At 33.9% G+C, this 19,370-nt stretch overlaps 1 protein-coding gene across 3 annotated transcripts; it reads left to right on the plus strand.

Moving 5' to 3' along the window:
- Positions 1-8,440: 8,440 nt before the first annotated feature.
- On the plus strand, positions 8,441-17,912 carry LOC133674804 (topless-related protein 4-like). 3 transcript variants are annotated; one of them, XM_062096060.1, is made up of 26 exons: positions 8,441-8,647; positions 8,803-8,912; positions 9,045-9,224; positions 9,485-9,598; positions 9,691-9,849; positions 10,030-10,132; positions 10,227-10,328; positions 10,897-11,013; positions 11,473-11,638; positions 11,769-11,878; positions 11,986-12,055; positions 12,160-12,233; positions 12,413-12,508; positions 12,585-12,680; positions 13,149-13,276; positions 13,389-13,623; positions 13,987-14,151; positions 14,279-14,371; positions 14,496-14,642; positions 15,181-15,291; positions 15,439-15,618; positions 15,985-16,113; positions 16,202-16,297; positions 16,586-16,774; positions 17,008-17,174; positions 17,300-17,912. In XM_062096060.1, the coding sequence occupies exons 2-26, from the start codon at positions 8,833-8,835 to the stop codon at positions 17,496-17,498; spliced, it is 3,306 nt and encodes a 1,101-aa protein (XP_061952044.1). In that variant the 5' UTR covers positions 8,441-8,647; positions 8,803-8,832; the 3' UTR covers positions 17,499-17,912. The 3 variants fall into 3 exon arrangements, with proteins under 3 accessions (XP_061952044.1, XP_061952043.1, XP_061952042.1); XM_062096059.1 differs by having other exon boundaries at positions 8,442-8,647; positions 9,955-10,132; positions 10,227-10,329; positions 10,901-11,013; XM_062096058.1 differs by having other exon boundaries at positions 8,442-8,647; positions 9,955-10,132.
- The last annotated feature ends 1,458 nt before the right edge of the window (positions 17,913-19,370 follow it).

Raw genomic sequence — 19,370 nt, forward strand, 5'->3', positions numbered from 1 at the left:
TTATTTGTTACAGTTAACTTGGTATGGATCCTAGCAATGTTGAAAAACAAATTTGATGCTTGGTTGGTGATTATTTTGAAAAGATCAAATTTAATTTTTTGTTCAAACCCTTCCATGTTTTTTTTTTCATTTGATTTTTTAGGCCATTTGTCAGTTTTTTTGTTATTTTCAATTTAATTATTTTTTATTAAGTTGTTTTAGGATTAAGTTTCATGATTTATCTCAATTGACTTGGTATAAGATCCTCGCGGTGTCGGGAAACAAACCCAACGCTTGGTTAATGCTTGATTTGGCAAAATTAAATTCAATTTTGTTGATTTTTTTTCCCAAGTAAATGCTTTAGCGGCCAATTTAATAAGTTATTGGTGAAATTTGTAATAGAAAAACAAAATTAAAAAACAAAGATTGAAATGAAAAGAGAGGGAAGCCACATGATCAATCTAAAAACCTTGCAAAAAAGTCATTTTAATTCAAAAATTTATTGTGTTAAATTTTTATTTTCCAAGTTAAAAGATAAAAAAGAATCTTACTGGAAAATGACAAAAAACAGAAAAGGTTATTGATTGACTACATCTCAATAATCAAAAAAGACAATTTTATTTTAGTGCCAATAATTTATATTTATTATAATTTTTTTATTTTTATTAGATTAAAAACCCATGGCAAAAAGATTAATTTTTATTCGATTAGTTGGCTTAAAAAAATGTCTATCTCAGTTTTTTTATTCAATTTTTATTGAAATTAATAAATTTGTTATTATTTATTAATATTTATATATTTATCTATTTATTTATTTAACACAGATTTAAACTTTTTAATTTATAGTTGTCTTTTTATATAGTTTTTTATGAGAAAAACATCGTTAACAACTCCTGTAACTTTATTTCACATTAATTAAAAAAAAAAAAAAGATTGCTCCAACCGCAGCAGAATCCAACTGTTATTTATGATCAGCATGCATGTATCAAAATTATATTTATTTTAGTCAAAAGCTGACGAAATTGAAAAGAAATGTGACAAATTGTTTTCTCTGGGCTTGATATTAGACTTATTAGTTACTAGAGTTAAATTAATTAACATAGGCTTGTCAGTTACCCTATCGTCGCCGTCGATGTCAAAATTAATTACTGGCAAGTGTATTTTTTTTCAAAAAAAAACTATTGAAATTCGTGAACAAAACAATTTAGTGTTCAACCTTTGTCCAGGACCATGAAATGGACAGATTCTTTTATCACAAATAAAGAGAGGTAGTACAAGAAATAAAAATTTTATTTCAAAGCTCTCACACTATGAGACAATGACTTCCCATCTAAATTAATTTGCTCAATATTACAGGCTCCCAAGATGGCCACGCCATAACTACAAAGGGTGTATTTGTACCCGTCGTAGCTTTGAAATCTGGCCTGAAAAGTTGATCCGGTATTCAAATGATTTGGAGCTGAAATTGGATTGGGTTAAAAAAAAATAATAATAATTTGATGACCCGGTCAAAAACTTGTTTGCAACCCGTTAATTTTTTTTATTAAAATAATATCGTTTTGATTTTTTAAAAATAGAAAATGACCCGGAAGACCCGGTCAAAACCCGGAACCTAGGCCTTGAACCGAGCCGGATTTAAAAACTATGGTATCAGTGGTCAATCCATTTTCAGGGTAGCAAATGAGAAGATTATTCAAACCGTGTTTTTTAAAAATTTAAAATTAATTATTTTTATATTGTTTAGATGTGCGGATATCAAAAATCAATTTAAAAAAATCAAGTAAAAATTAATTTAGTTTAATCATGCAATCTAATCCATTATCACTCTTTTAACTTTGATAAAAATTTACTTTAATTGATTTTTTAATTTTTAAAATAATATAATTTTAAATTTTAAAAAATATTAAAACAACGTGATTTTAAACTAAACCGAATCCGCTGGAGCCACCCATCTAGCTTGCAACCCGGTATAAACAGTGTTAAAAATATTTTAAAAAATATTCGCTACCTTACTTTCAGAACACCTCTTAATTTAATTAATAGCTATGATGGGCAATCAACAACAACCCATCCCATCTCTCTCTTCTTCCCAGATAAATACAAAACGATCAGATTAGAACCATTTAAATTATCTTGCGTCACACAGAATTGACGTGTGGTTTTTTTTTTTTTTGCCCTTTCTTGTGAAGATGATAGAATGATTTTTTGTTTGAGCTACATATCGCGATATATACTACAAATACAATTTATCGTATAATGACTTTTCTTGCATGACCCAGTCACTTTATCCATTTTTTAGACATCTTTCTTAGTCTATAATTATAATTGCTATTAAAAAATTAATAAAAAGAGTGTTCTTTGGTTGGCAGACCTCTACTTGCTCGAGTACGTAAGTAATCATACTCGCTAGTCTAGCCGATGTGAATTGCGTGTCATGTTGGGACTTTTAGATGGATTTTGACTTTTATCTACTCCACGCGAAATATACTCTTCTTTTTTTTTGCTTTTTATTTTTCCTGGAAGAAGATTTTTTTAATACCACTTGTTAAAATTATTAAACTCGTATATAATTTGTTTGAGGTATGGGATTTTAGGATAAGCCACTTAACTCGACTTAATGTAAAAAATATTATTTAAAAAATTAAATTGAATTTTAATCGAGATTAGTTAGATTTTATTAATTTATCTAACGAAGTTGAATTTAATAGTTATGTTATTTATTAATTTACTAATATTTTCTAAAACCAAAAATCACTGCTTTTCAGATGCATCAATTAAACGAATTTACCAATATCTCGCATGATATTAGTTAATTGTAGAGGTATGTTAAAAAACCAAAAAACTAATTAAACCGATAAAACTGGAAAAAAAATAACTTAAGAAACTGAATCGTGAAAAAAATCGATTAAAATTTTAAAAAACTTACCGGTTCAGTTTTATAAGCCTAAAACCAAAAAAATCAAACCCAAACCCAAACCGAATTTAAAAAAATAGAAAAAATCGAGCTAGATCAGTTTGAACAGGTTTTTATTTAAAAACTGAACCGAAACCGATCGGTTTGAACTGGTTTTGAATATTTTAAATAAAATTCAGTTTGATTATTTTTCAACAAAAACCAAACTAAACTGAAAATAATCACCATAATAAATTATTAATGCTGACTAGATTTAGGCTCACTTCATAGTAATAGGCTCACTTCATAGTAATACGGTGATGCAAAGGAAAAATTAATTAACTTTAAAATTAACTAACATATTTTTTTTCTGATAAAAGGAATTTATAGATGATTAACCACGCCTATAGTGAAAAACTATACTCTTTCATATTTATATGCATTTAAAGTAATTCCATCGTATCTATGATATTAAAACTTTAGAATAAATAAATATTCCACTGGCCACAAACCAATTTTAAATACTTCTACTTATATTTCATGACACCGCATCATGATGTCATGGAGGATAATGCATCAAGAAAGCACCATGATATTACAGAACTGTTGAAGTTGACTTTCAACGACTAGAAAACAGCGGGGCTGCCAGAGAAAAAAACATATTTTTTGCATCGAGGGTCTTGGACCTGGTGGTAGGAGGGGCTTGTCTCCTCCTGCTGCTCCTGAGTTCGAGTTTTCATGTGAATGTATGTTATTTTCGTGGTATTTTACATGTTTATTGGGTTTGCAGGGTGTTCAGTAGGCCGTGGGATTAGTCGTGATACGCGCAAGCTGGCCCGGACACCCATGTAAATAAAAAAAAAACATATTTTAGCATAAGCTAGACTCGTTTGAATATGGTCCGCTTAAGCTCCCATAGCAAGACTGAAATTATATGACTATACAGGGCATAAAAAGAGATCAAGATAGAATCGTGTTTGCTGGTTTGCTGGTGATGTATAAAATAAATTAATTGTTTTTATATTTTGTTTGGTTATAATGAATAAGATAAAATAAAATATATATTTTTTTACCTTTAATACATAATATGTATTGTTATTACATTTATATATTTTAAAAATAATTAGATTTTTTTTGTTTATGTTGTGTGTCGAGATTAATAATATTATAATAACCTTGGTTGTAAAACCATGACTGATTTGACGGACTAATCCATGGCTTAGACTGTTCTGAGTTTAAGAAAAAATAGAGAAATGATTAACTTGACTTAAACCAGTAAAAAACTTGGGTCAACCACAGATAAAATACGGGTCAAAACTAGTTGAATTTTTTGAAAAAAATTGGTTGAAACAAAGATGCTTTGATTATCTTTAAAATAAAATTTAGGTCAAACGACTTGACCCTCCCAGCCCCGTAACCCGAATCTTGCCTCAGGTCAACTCCCGAATCGGGTTTTAAAACTATGATAATAATCACTTTTATTCATTTAATCTTGTTACTTGGGTCTTGCCTTGTTCAACCTCCGAGTCGGGTTTAAAAACTATGATAATAGTAATTTTTATCACTACATTGACTAGGGTTCGCCTGTGTTGACCCTCCTAATCCGTGACTCGAGCTTTTCCCTGAATTAGCCCTAAATCAAGTTTTAAAACTATAATAATAACCTTATTTTATTTTATGTTGACTTGGGTTAGCCCTCCTTACACGTGACTCGAGCCTTACCAAAAATCAAATTTTAAAACTATGATAATAATTATTTTTGTCAATATGTTGACCCGGGTCAACGGTCAACCTCACTCGTGACTTAAGTCTCGCCTCATGTCGACCCTCGAATCAAGTTTTAAAATTATGATAATAATCACTTTTATTCTTACACAGGCTCAAGTCAATCCGGCTCGTGACTTGGACCTTGACTAGTGACCCGGGCTTTGCCCCATATTGACAATTGAATTGGGTTTTAAAACAACAATGATAATTATTTTTATATGTTTTAATTGAATAATTTTTTGATAATTATCTTTATATGTTTTAATTGAATAATTTTTGAATTGAGAGTTTTTTGTAATAATATTTTAAGAATAAAAAATAAAAAATATTATTTATAAAAACATGTTTTCTCTTTATTTTTTATTTTAAGGGTATAAAATTCATTCTAATATTATTTTATAGATAAATTTATTTTTTTATTTTGATCTTTATCTCAAATTCTAAACTTTATTTTGTTCTTTTAAAAAAGCAGCCAATACCGTGGCTAGTGTGAAAAAAAAAACGCCAAGTAGAGAACACGAAAGCAAAGTTCAAGCTGCAGACAGGAGGACGGCTCAGTCAAAACCTGGACCATTCTAAGAGAACAATTTCTATGAAATTATTGATCATCGGCGCACTAGTAATGGTGTGCCATCACTGCTTTTGGAAACTTATAGGCAAATAGCAGTGCTGTCCAGGTCGTCCTCGAAGAAAATGGGTGTCAAGATATGTGGTGAAGACAAGGTTTATCCTCTCCTCGTACAGGATGCTAGTCGGCAAGTCGGTGAAGATAAACAGTATTAGTGTTTCTTTCTTATCAATTATGATGTTTAATATTTTTAAATTGAAAATATATTAAAATATTTTTTTTAAAAAAACAGAGGCTTGGAATACAGGGAAGACCTTCATTTTCTAAGCTTTTTGTACAAATCATGGCTTAATGATGGGGTTGAAAGAACCCCCAATCATGCAATAATACTAAAACAAATTAATGTTTGTGAGAAAAATGCTTGCTTGTGGGATAAAAAAATTAAGAGAAAGAAAAACTATGTTTAACTAAAATAACTCCATGATGCTAGAAATTGTGTGTGTGTTTTTTTGATAATTACGATTGTCCGGATCAATTTACGCGCACATCGACTAGTTCTTCAAGATCCTAAAATTAATAATCAGATAAATTTTCAGTGGCCCTGAGATTTGTAACACTCGAACTAGTGGTCCCTAAAAAATAAACCCGAAACCTAACTAATTAAACTATACCTCTTAAGTTAAGAAATTAAATTATCATATCTCTACGTACATATATAGAGTGTAGAAGATAATTACAAGTTAGTATATTTATCCTGGCTTCATGACGATGGCGACTATCCACCACACTCTTATGCCACCTACCCCATCAGAGAAGGGTTTTAAATCTAAAACACAAACATGTTTACATTGCATGGGCATAAGGTTTGTGCCCAAACATTACTTGTCTCCGAAGAGACAACGATGTCTGCAGTCACACTCGTGTTGCTTTCCAAACCTTATCTTCAAGCTCGATCGTGGGACACGATTTATACACATAGAGAATTCAAAGGAGAAAAATTCTATCAAAACTGTCTAACGTATTTAGACTTTTCCCCTCGCTTTAATTCTTCAAGCTTTGATATATATAAAGTCTCACATCAACTTTAATATCAACTTCAAATTTCTTAATTGTTTTAATGTTCTATGGGCTTCTTTATATATATCGCTCTCGAACTTTTTCCTTTTTTTATTTTTACTGGGACAGACTTTTCTTTCCTGACTGCTATTCGTGTCGGTTCATCTCACGCCATTAAATAAACCGTGCAATCTCATGGCCCGTAATTGGTACTTAGAAGGGAAGTGACTATATTAAAAGTTGGGTAATTAGTGCCCTCTGAGTGGATTATAATTAAATTTCTTTCCAGCGAGATTTGTTTTATATAACCCGGGTTATCCGAGCCAGCTTATGCATACCATAATTAATTCCTGAATCCACTAAACACCCTGCAAGCCCGGTAGTCAGGTAAGACACCACGGGGTGACAGACATGTACAGATAGAATCGAACCCGGATGTAGAGAAAGGGAACAAGTCCCTGCCATGACCGCTAGACCACAACCTCAAGTGCTTTCCAACGAGATTTTTGATGCAATTGGATGTGTAAATTGGATTCCGGCAGGGTTATAAAACACAGTTCATGCTGAATTTTAAAAATAATGATATTATTTTGACTTTATTTTTATAAAAATAAACAGATGAATGATAATAAACTTGTCTAATTTATGACATGATTTTTTAACCCGATCACCAACCGAGATGGATTTGATGACTGTGAAAGAAAAAAGGAACATTATTATGATTGGCATACATGTATCATTTGTCATGACAGCTAAGAAAAAGTAGAAGAGGGGATTATTTATACACAACAGTATAAAGAGAAGGAAACATAAAGAAAAGAAAGAAAATGTGGAATTAGCAAATTGTATCCCAGCCAAGAAGAACAGAGAAAATTCATGAAAGGATAATAACCGGGTCCCAAAAGCTATAATAAGTTGTTGTTGTCATCAATCATACGTGAAAAAGATTGCAACCTCCACCACAACTTGAACTAAAAGGTGAGGAAAAATATTGTTCCTCCACGTCCACAAAACACTTTGAATTACATTAAGCATAAAGTTTAAAGGTGTGGGGGAAAATACTGTTTCCCCACACTCATTGGCTAATTTACAGTTTTTTTTTCTTTTTCATTTTGAACATTTCTTTGGTTGTTGGTTTTTTCTTTTAATTTAGTTATTGTATAACATGTTTACGAGGATTTAGAGTTGATAATTCATTTTAACTTATCTTTTATATGGTTATTATAATATAAAAAAAAAATCACGGCATCAGGTTGGTATCAAAAAAATATCTCGGTATTGCGGTATGATTTATTTTTTAAAAAGTTAAGTTAAATGCAAAATGATTTCGAAAAAAACTAAATCATTAAACTTTGTGGATAGAAAAGATCTCAATATTGGTTTGGCGCTCGATTTTGTGATCGTTTATTTTTATTATCATATGGTTAAATAAATGATAGTTTAGGAAAAAAACAAGTTATTAATCCTAATGAAGATCATCATCCGATTTGCGGGTTTGACGTGTTGACCCGGGTTACTTAATTTACAGGTTTGGTGGGTTTACCCGTCAAACTTGATATATATTTTTTAGTTTCTGGTTTTTTAATTTTTCTATTTTTTTATTTTAGTCTTCTTTAATTTTTGATTGGTTGGGAAATGAAATTCATGGTTTATTTTTTTTTACTTTCTATAAAATTATCACGATCTCAAATAAATATTTTTTTAGGGTTGATGCTCGATTTTAAAAGCATATAATATTATCATGAAAATTAAATAAAAATAATTTATAAAAACAATAAATTTATTAAACTTATTGAATTTCATAACTCAAGTTGGAAGGTAAATGAGATTAATCTAATATAACATCGTCTCAGTATAAACCGATTGTAGTTGTAAAGTTTTTGTAAAAGTTATAACATGTTTAGAGAGTGGTAAACTTGTAAATAAATCCCTGAAAATAAACACAGTGGTTATACATAGCAATCACCGCAAAATCAGGAGTAAATATACTAAATAAGTCCAAATTCGGCGTATTAATAACGCCCGATAAGACAACGCACTTATAAAACAAGAAAGGCAGGTGTACCTATCACTCTTAGAAGCTATGTGCTTATCCAATGACTTATCACTCAAATTATCCCGTATCATCTCCTCTCACGGGTATTTAATTTGTCTGATACCTTCCTCTCAAATCCCTAACCCTTTCTCTCTCTATAAATACTAGTAGAGTTCATAGAGAGAGAAACCACAAAATTCAACTTCAACTACAGAGAGAAAATCCAAGAAAGCTCTGAAACGACATCGTCCGTTCTCTCTCTCAAGAGAAAGAATTTCCAAGGGAGCTCTGAAACGACTCCGTCCGTCTTCTCTCTTCCAAGATAAATTCTTCTCCGATCTGGAAACAGGTACAGAAGTTCCTTTATTTCCCTTTGAATTTTGGAAATTTACGCATTTTTTATTTTAATGTTTGATTGCTGAATATTTATGTAGTTTTTAATTATTGCGAGGTTTTAGATCTCTTTATAAGTTAGTTAATTTTATTTCTTTTTGGTTTCTGCAGATTAAATTCTTTTCTGGAAGAACTATTAAAATGTCTTCGCTTAGTAGAGAGCTTGTGTTTCTCATACTTCAGTTTCTCGAGGAAGAGAAATTTAAAGAAACTGTTCACAGGTACGTAATTTTATACTTTATTTATTTGTTGATTTTTTTTGTTAATTTTTTTCGTGGTTATTTTTGTGATTTGGATTTGGTGATAATTTGTGGTGTTAATATTTTTTATATATATAATTTTTATGCATGGAGATTGGAGCAAGAGTCAGGGTTTTACTTTAACATGAGGTACTTTGAAGAAATGGTGACAAATGGAGAGTGGGATGAAGTGGAGAAGTATTTGTCAGGGTTTACGAAAGTGGATGATAATAGATATTCGATGAAGATTTTCTTTGAGATTCGGAAGCAAAAGTACCTTGAAGCTTTGGACAAGTACGTGCTTAATTGATTGTCTTTTCTGTATGGTTAATTGTTATGGATTCTGTTTTTTAATACATTTCCTTACTGGGGTTTTGGATTTTGATTCGAGTAATTGTTACCTAGGATGAACTAATTTTTTTGGGCCCACTAGATAAACCAACTGTAGTTGTGTGGACCTCTGTAGCGGTTAATTTGATTGGTCTGGTGTACATAGATGGAGTCTGCGCAACGGTTTTTTAACTTGATGTGTCGGTTAATTTTTGCAAATGTAGGCGAGATCGTGCGAAGGCAGTTGAAATTTTAGTGAAGGACTTGAAAGTGTTTGCGGCATTTAATGAAGAGCTGTTTAAAGAAATTACGCAGCTACTGACGTTGGAAAACTTTAGGTACTTTTTTTTTAAATGTCAACTCTTATTTGTGCCTTATTTTTGTATTGATGATATTTAGATATCCTGTGTTTGTTTACTTTGATTTGCAGAGATAATGAACAGCTATCCAAATATGGAGACACCAAGTCTGCTAGGGGTATAATGCTCGGTGAACTCAAAAAGTTGATAGAGGCTAACCCTCTTTTCCGTGACAAGCTTCAGTTTCCTACTTTGAAAAACTCAAGATTGCGGACTCTAATTAATCAGAGGTCGTCAAGAATTTCTTGCCTTGCCTCCGTGCTTATACTCTTTTAAGTTATCGCTCTGGATTGAAGTTGTTTTTTGTCACTCACCTCCTCGCAATTGAATTGCAGTTTAAATTGGCAACATCAGCTTTGTAAGAGTCCAAGGTCTAATCCTGACATAAAGACTTTATTTGTTGACCACAGTTGTGGGCAACCAAATGGTGCGCGGGCCCCATCCCCTGTCACCAATTCCTTAATGGGTGGCGTGCCCAAGTCAGGGGGGTTTCCTTCAATAACCGGTCATGGTGTAAGTGACAAATTAGAAAGGAGTTACCCTTGTTTCTATAGTATGCTGGTTTTGAATGATGAACTTACCTGCCTCTTTATATGGATGCTTGCAGCCATTTCAGCCTGCGCCTGCAGCTCTTCCATCTTCTCTTGCAGGATGGATGGCGAATCCATCTGCTTCTGCTGGGCCCCTAGGTTTGGCTCCCAATAACACAGGTAGGCTACATAAGACATCTGAATCAGCTGCTTTTGATCGGTTTTAGTGTTCTTACAGTCTTTGATAAACATTCTTGGAATCTATTAAAAAACATCATGCACAAACTCAAGTAGGAAGTATTAGCTATAATAATATAGCTAATGATAGTATGAATGTGCACTTATTTGAAAGAGGAAATGCATTGCTATGGGTGAATCAGCTTGGTACTGCTCAAAGGTCATATTCTTTACTTGATGGTTAGCAGCATTCATCTAATCATTACCTTAGTGAAGGAGAATGTTGAGAGATCTTATTGTTTATTTTGAATGACAAGATTTACCCGTACATATATATATATATATATATATATATATATATATATATATATACATATATATATTCAAATATCATTATTCTATTAGGATCTTAACTATTGATACTATGTTGTTAAAATGATCATGATTTAATATTTTGTATCAGAGAATTTGAGAGGTGTTCAATCTCTGATTCACTGTACCTTTTCATTTAATTTCTACGGTTTCTTGGGTGCTAATTTGCTTCTACTTCTTCTTTGCATCTTCACTGCTGCAGCTATCTTAAAGCATCCCAGGACTCCCCCTACCAATAACACAGCTATTGACTATCAAACAGCAGACTCTGAACATGTGTTGAAGAGGCCAAGACCATTTGGACTATCGGATGAGGTATGGACTGAAATTGTCCATCCCTTTACATTCCTATGCTGTGTTTTGCCATGTTATGATTGTTGATGCCTTTTGCTATTATGAATTTGGAAATATGTTTTAGCATGATTTTTAAGATGCCAAGGTGGGTGTTATGTCACTTTATAGGTCTCAATGGTTTTGGATGATGCTGATTAGATTGAAACTGTTTGGATATTTGAGCTTGGAGGTGGACTGGGTGTGTGCATTATTGTCATTTCACTTTTAATCCCTGGAGGGGAAGCTTCTTTTTTAAGTTGGGGATTTATGCTAATTAGGGCTTGGGATGTGTCATCCATGTGTATGTTGTGTGTGCATTTGTCACTCCAATAAATTTTATGGGATCAAGGTCCTCATTTTAGAGTCTAGGATTTTGGCTGAATGAAAAATTTTAAATTGTTGACTATTCTAGTTCTTCTTCTTTACTTGATATTTTATCAGGTCAATCTGCCAATAAACATTATGCCCATTGCTTATACGAGCCAGAACCATGGGCAAAACTCCTACTCTTCTGATGACTTGCCCAAGAATCCTGTCATGGCTTTAAATCAAGGTTCTGCTGTCAAGAGTATGGATTTTCATCCAGTCCAACAAATTCTACTTCTTGGTAAGCACTCTCAATGTTTATAAAGAATAACTCTTCCCAGCCTTACTGGTGTGTGATTGTGTGCGCATTTACCATTGGGAAGTTCACCTGATTTTCAGAGATTGTATCATTTGTTGTTTCACTGTTTCAGTTGGAACAAACATGGGTGAAGTCATGTTATGGGAGTTGGGCAGCAGAGAAAGGATTGCTTGGAAGAATTTCAAGGTTTGGGACCTTAATGCACGCTCAAGAGCTCTGCAGGTACACTTTTATTTTTTAACAAGCTTAATGGAATGTGAATCAATCAATGATACTTTCTGGAATTGTAATATTATCAGGTTAAGGCTAACCAGCTTATTATTGTGTAGGCATCTCTGTCCAATGATTATACAGCATCCGTTAACCGTGTGGCGTGGAGTCCTGATGGAACTTTATTTGGTGTGTTAAAATGCTACTTTCTTGCCTGTTCTGCCTTAAAAGAAACATTTTCCCTGATGAAAATCAGGATTTTCCAATATATTACCATTTTTCTTTTTTTCCAGGTGTTGCATACTCCAAGCACATTATGCATGTATACTCCTACCATGGCGGTGATGACATAAGAAATCACCTTGAGGTTTGTGCCAATAATTGATATCTTTGAAACTCGGTGTCTTTACATCTCTAGCTAATACCATCCATCTTCAGTACATGGATTTTTTTCTTTAAAAAACTCCTGTAGTATTTATTTTGTTGCAATTTTGTTTATACATAGTTACATACTGAAATTCATGTGGATTTTTCCTTGTGTTTTAGATGGATGCTCATAATGGGAATGTAAATGATCTTGCTTTTGCTTACCCAAACAAACAACTTGTTGTAGTCACTTGTGGCGATGACAGGACCATCAGGGTTTGTTTTCTTATATCTCTATTCAATGCATCTACATGCTAGCAATGGTGCTTTTTAAGAGTTCAAGATTCTGCAGGTTTGGGATGCGATTGTGGGGACTCGACTGTTTAATTTTGTTGGTCATGATGCACCTGTATATTCTGTGTGCCCACATCACAAGGAAAATATTCAGGTAAAATATGGGATGGTAATTGAGCCCTCTCGTCCTCCAGTTTTTACTCATTTCTGCTTGATAAATGCTAAAACATAATTAGCTATGTGTTCGTAAGCAAATATATGGAGATTCATTGCTAGTCTAAATCCTCATTTTATGAATTGAGATCTGAATCAAATTGTAAAATTCAAGACAGATGTTAGCAATCATTTTTTTTTAAATGCCGGATGCATAAAAACAGAGACAGAAAAATGAAATATTTTGGGAACTTCTGCATACGGAAACTGTTTGAAACAAAAACAAAAGAACATTGAAAGGGGAGGTTGGAGAAAGAAAAGAGGAGATTGGATACAAGAAGTAAAATTATAGTAGAGAGTAAAGTGAGGTTAAAGAGTATTAAGAGAGGGAGAGAGGATTCACTCTTCAATTTTCTAGGTATCCATCCCTTTTCTTCTTTAATTTTATTTCTTTCTTACCTTCTCCCAGTTTATCTTTTCAACCGCAACTGATGGAAAGATAAAGGCATGGTTGTATGATAATGCTGGTTCAAGAGTCGACTATAATGCACCAGGGCATTCTTCTACCACAATGGCATACAGTGCTGATGGAACTAGGTTTGTATACTTCATTGATTTTATGTTTTCTGCCGGTGATGGGAGATTGACATTTCTTATTCTTTTTTCTCTCGACTGAGATATTCGTATCATTTTTATGGACAACTTGCAGGTTATTCTCATGTGGGACAAACAAAGAAGGAGAATCACACTTGGTGGAGTGGAATGAAAGCGAAGGAGCTGTGAAACGTACCTATAATGGTCTTGCAAAGCGTTCTGGGGGTGTTGTGAAGTTTGATACCACTAAAAATCGATTCTTGGCAGCTGGGGATGATTTCATGATCAAGTTTTGGGACATGGATAATAACAACCTGTTGACAACTATTGATGCAGAGGGTGGATTGCCGGTAAAGTTCTGATAGTCCTTTCTTGTTAAATTTGTCTGATTAAGGCCTTTTGATGTACGATCAATTGGTAAATGAAACAAACTTAAAAGCCCAAGAGAACCCATTTCTGAAAACTCTGTTTATTTTGAGTTGTATAAGACCAACTAAGGTGCTATATATATGTGTGCGTGTGGCAATATAGGCAAATATGAGATAGACAAAACCAAAATCCAATAGGAACAGGGAAACTTGACAATAGTTCCACTAGAGGGAAGGAGACAATTAAACATAATTAAATTCTGAATTTTCTACCTGAAATAAACAGTTCTAAAATCTTTAACTAGTGTGTTCATGTTTAACAACTCTCTTGTCATGAATTTTCAGGCTTCTCCTTGTATTAGATTTAACAAGGAAGGAACACTGTTAGCAGTCTCAACAAATGACAATAGCATCAAAATTCTATCAAATTCAGATGGGATCAGGCTGCTCCGGACAGTGGAGAGTCGTACATTTGATGCTTCTAGAGCTGCTTCTGCTGCTGTTGCGAAGGTAAAATTTGATAGGCATGAAAATTCTTTTTAGCATCATTGTGTTACTAGAGTTGTGCAATTAGAAAGTAAAAATATCTGACAATTTCACATGGCATGCAACTATCTTAATGTATGATTTGTATCAGGCCCCTGCAATAGGCACTTTTCCTCCTGCTAATGCCACAGTTGGAACTAGCATCGATAATCAAGCTGCTCCTGCAGCACCCATGGTTGGAATGGTAGGTGTTGCCCTCCAGCCAGAGTAATCTCATTTACATACTGCCATGTGTGCATCTCAATGCAAAAGGATCTTGTTACACATTCAATGATTTGACATTTTCCTTCTGTTTTGAGTTTCTACAGAATAGTGACAATCGAAGTTTAGTTGACGTGAAGCCTAAAATTCAAGACGAATCAATTGAAAAATCTAGGATCTGGAAATTAACAGAAATAAATGAACCATCACAGTGTCGCTCCCTGAGGCTCCCTGATAGCTTGACTGCCATGAGGGTATGCTCTACTTCTTGAAAATGTTATTAGAAGGTTGTTATTATGCTATTTATTCATATGATCTTGATGTGAGGAAAATGATTGTACTCCTGAATAATACCGCTGAAACTTTAGTACAATTGTAATTTCCTCCACACTTTTTTCTCCTTTACGTTTCTTTTCCCTCCCTTCTGATCTATTTATATATCTGTCTATTTATGTGACTATTTTGTGTGGCACTCTGGCTGGCCATAATAAGTTGACATGCTAGTTCTTACCACTGGTTTGTGGAAGACATTAAATGCAATGAGATAATTAGATCGTTTTATGCAGAATGTCCACGTTTTGGCATTTGAATACTTATAGTTTTGGTGGCAAAGACTAGCAGCTATGGTCTAGGCTTGAGGATATGTCTGTTGGTCAAATTTTTAACTTTCATTGTTTAATAGTCGCTCTTTTGCAGCTGAATTTTTATGCATTTGAGATTGTTTTGTATGTGATGTTCTTGAAGTTAACAATTAGTAAGTTGTAACTATGGTTTTGGTGACAATTGTTTCAGGTGTCTAGATTAATTTTTACAAATTCAGGAGTTGCCATATTGGCACTAGCATCTAATGCAGTGCACAAGCTTTGGAAGTGGCAGAGAAATGATCGAAACTTAACTGGGAAGGTATTTTTATTGTGTCGACTCTTTTTTTGTGATGTGGGAAGGCATGTACTTTGAAGCTACTTAATTTACATGTTGGAAGGTAGCATGTCTATTTTGTTCCGTTGGTTTCAATAACCTTGCCTTTAACAAAGGTTTTACCTGTTCTAGGCCACTGCTAGTGTACCACCTCAATTATGGCAGCCTTCTAGCGGAATTTTGATGACTAATGATATCAGTGACACAAATCCTGAAGATGCTGTTCCGTGCTTTGCACTTTCAAAGAATGATTCTTATGTTATGTCAGCTTCAGGAGGGAAGATTTCTCTTTTCAATATGATGACATTTAAGGTAAATGTTCTATCATGATTTTTTCTGTTTAAGTTCAATTCTATGTGCTTGATTGAATTTTTTGTGTGACACCAGGAACAGTCTATGATGTGTGTTTCAGCCATTATAGTTGCAGTAGATTTGTACCCTTAACTTTGCTTTTCTTTTGAGCAACATAATACCAACTTTTCTTTTTGAAAAACCAAAATGTTTGAAGGATGTATGCCAGAAGAAGTTATGGCTATATATATTTCCATGGTGTAAATTACCAGTTTGCAGATGGATCTGAGTGGTCTTTCAGTGGAGACTTATTCACAATGCATTGAATTCTAGTTTTGCTATACTTTTGATCTGCCCATATTTATAGTCCATTTTTCTTGATTACAGACAATGACAACATTCATGGCTCCACCACCAGCTGCAACATTTTTAGCATTTCACCCTCAAGACAACAATATCATTGCTATTGGCATGGAGGACTCTTCTATACAAATTTATAACGTCAGGGTTGATGAGGTATTGCTTAGATACCTCAAAATGTTGAACCTTCTATTGGAAGTAGAAAAGCAGGAATATCAACAATTTGAATTATTCCATATCACAGGTTAAAACAAAGTTAAAAGGTCATCAGAAAAGAATTACAGGACTCGCCTTCTCACACTCTCTAAATGTCCTGGTGTCTTCCGGAGCTGACTCGCAGGTATGAATTATTGGTAATGCAAGTCTGTCTGTGTTACCATAGAATAAGCAACCAAGCCCGCTGATATAAGGTAACGGATTTTGGAAAGGCTTGCAAGGAAAGTCTTGTTTTCTCTGTTTGAGACCATTTTAGAGACTATGATTTGAGCTTTATGTGGAAACTTCTTTTGTTATGTGGCTTCCTAGATAATAGATTTGCCATCTTTTACATCCTTGTGCATCTGATAGCCTGATCATCAAGTGTTTGGTGTTGGAATTACTCAGTTCTGTATGTGTTTTCCCTCTACAGTTGTGTGTTTGGAGCACCGATGCATGGGAGAAACAAGCTAGTAAATTCTTGCAAATTCAAACTGGACGAGTTGCTTCTTCTCTTGCAGATACACGTGTTCAATTTCACCTTGACCAGATACATTTGCTTGCGGTTCATGAAACACAGATAGCTATATTTGAAGCACCAAAATTGGAATGCCTCAAGCAGGTTTGGCATAGTGTCTGGAAATATTTCTGTTGCCCTCTTCATTTGTTTTTTCATTTAGATAGGTCTCTCATTTCTGTTGTGATGTGGGGAAATGCGTCCCATGGATATTGATCACTGGACATTATGCATATAGTGAAATAGTCTCACAAATATTTATCAATATTTTTAGTTTGGGGATTTTGTCATCAAAGCTTCTGACATTCTTTCTACAAAAATGTATCCTCTTCATGCAGTGGTTCCCTCGTGAAGCAAGTGGTCCGATCACGCATGCTACGTATTCCTGTGATAGCCAATCTATATATGTTAGTTTTGAAGATGGAAGTGTGGGTGTTCTCACTGCTTCAACACTAAGGTTGAGATGCAGAATAAATTCTACTGCTTATTTACCTCCCAATCCAAGGTTACTTGCTTCTTCTTCTTTTTTTCATCTTTTGGTTCCTTGATTTTATTCTCTTCTTTGTTAAGAAGACCAACCATTCAAAAATTTTTGCTTGTTTTATCTGCCTGATGATGTAATTTTAACAGCTTGAGAGTGTATCCTCTTGTCATTGCTGCACATCCCTCTGAGCCTGATCAATTCGCACTGGGACTAACAGACGGTGGAATTCATGTGCTTGAACCATTGGAGTCGGAAGGAAAATGGGGGACCTCGCCTCCTGTTGAAAATGGTGCTGGCCCTAGTACAGCTTCTGGTGCTGCTGGTTCTGAACAAGCTCAAAGGTAGTCGGGTGCATGGCTTTCAACCAGGACCTTTATTGTGCATGCCTTGTATGCAATCCCGCTCCCTGGGCCCACCACATTGTGATTTTCGAGGGGAAGCTGCAGAAATTAGGTACTATAATATAGGTTTAGGATACTTGCATCCTGATAGAGAGAGCTCGTTTAAGTGCCAATTTAATCATTTTGCTTCCGAAGGCATGATGTTCTCCGTTCCCCCTCATTAGAAATGGTTGGAGAAGCATGAGTTTATGGTTGTACATTCTAGGAGTCAAATGCAAAAACAAAGAAGGAAGAAAAACTGAAGGTGAAGGTCTGACTATAGAATTTTAAAGGTGATTTAGGAAGACACTCTTGAGCTGGTTGTTTTGTCTGTGTTCATTTTTATCTATTTTCGAAGATAGCCATCTAATTTTTTTCATTTTTTCCCCTCTGCTAGTGGCCTTTGACTCCCTTGTTTTATTCCTTTTTATTAGCAGTCTCTGTTTTTCTGCATCTCTTACTCTCTGATCCCTTTCCATAGTTGATTTTGATTCAATTAAGAGTTGAGATTCTTTGCCTTGACATGGGCCGTCCTTCTTAGTGGCGTTCCCTTTCTTCGATGTGTTTTGATACTTTCAATGAGAGGTTGCTTTCGAGTTCTTCTGCCTGGCGATCCAACAAGGAATAGTTGACGATGGCTCTGCACTGCTGAGCATGTTGACCGACGGTGCCTGATATGGGCCGAGGAAATTTATAACCTGTTTCCAAACTATCTAGTGGTTAGCCTGATTTATTCTAAGTTTAAATTGGCCCTGATAATTTCATTTAGTCCACCTGGCCACTGATAATTTCGGACAACCCTACGAACTTCAATTGACCCAAAGTTTTAATGTCAGGTATGACAGTATGTCAGGAGGGGAGGTTTTTTTTTTTAAAAAAAAAATTTCAACATGTAATTCTATTTATTTTTATTTTTTTATTTATTTAGGGCACCATTTTCTTGTTTTATTTATTTATTTATTTTTATCCATGAAAACTCAGTTATTGATTCCACCGATGTTATAAATTTTTGAAGTCAACTTATAAAAACTTCAACAATACCTTTAGATTTGATTTATTCATGGAAGTTATCCTCTTCATTACTCGTCTTATTTATTATTATTTTTTATCATTTATTCATTCCTCTTCATCTTTTCATTATTCAACAAAGTCTTACCTACTTTTTCATTCCAACATTTATTATGCGTGTGAAATACAGAGTTCTTTTTTTTCCATTCTTTTTTTCTTCATTCCTATCTCTTGCAACGTTAGTTTATCTCGCTACATCATTTTATTTCTGTTATTTTTTAGTCATTGGATATTGAATTTTATTTTTTTATTATTGGATTTCATAAAATCTTTGACTGATTTTTGTAAGCAATTGTGTTTAAACTATATTATTTTTTAAAAAATTTTATCAAGCTGTATTAGAATAATAAAAATACCCTTTTATATGCTCCTCGAAGAGTTGAGATCCGCTACTTCATTTTTTGAACAAGATGGACTGTGTTTTTCTTTCCCTTTTTTTTTTTAACAAGGGGGCAAAAGCCCCCAAAAAAAAATAAGAAAGAAAATTACACTAGTCATTCGAGGATTGGTTACTCCAGTCATGTCAGCATACAACAAAGATGACAGTACCCTACCCCCTTGCGGTTGCAGAGACCCTTGTGGCTTGGCCAATAGGATGTCGGCCTACACCTATCTAAGCAGCAAATGTTAAAGACCGACCCTCTGAAAAACTCTTAAGATACTGGCAAGCGTGTACATATAGAAGAATAAGGCTATTCAACCAGAAATACCCATCAATAGTTGATAATAATATTTCAGGAACTAATTTGGGACGAATAACATTATCATA

This window comes from Populus nigra, chromosome 15, assembly GCF_951802175.1.
Source record: "Populus nigra chromosome 15, ddPopNigr1.1, whole genome shotgun sequence".
NCBI lineage: Eukaryota > Viridiplantae > Streptophyta > Magnoliopsida > Malpighiales > Salicaceae > Populus > Populus nigra.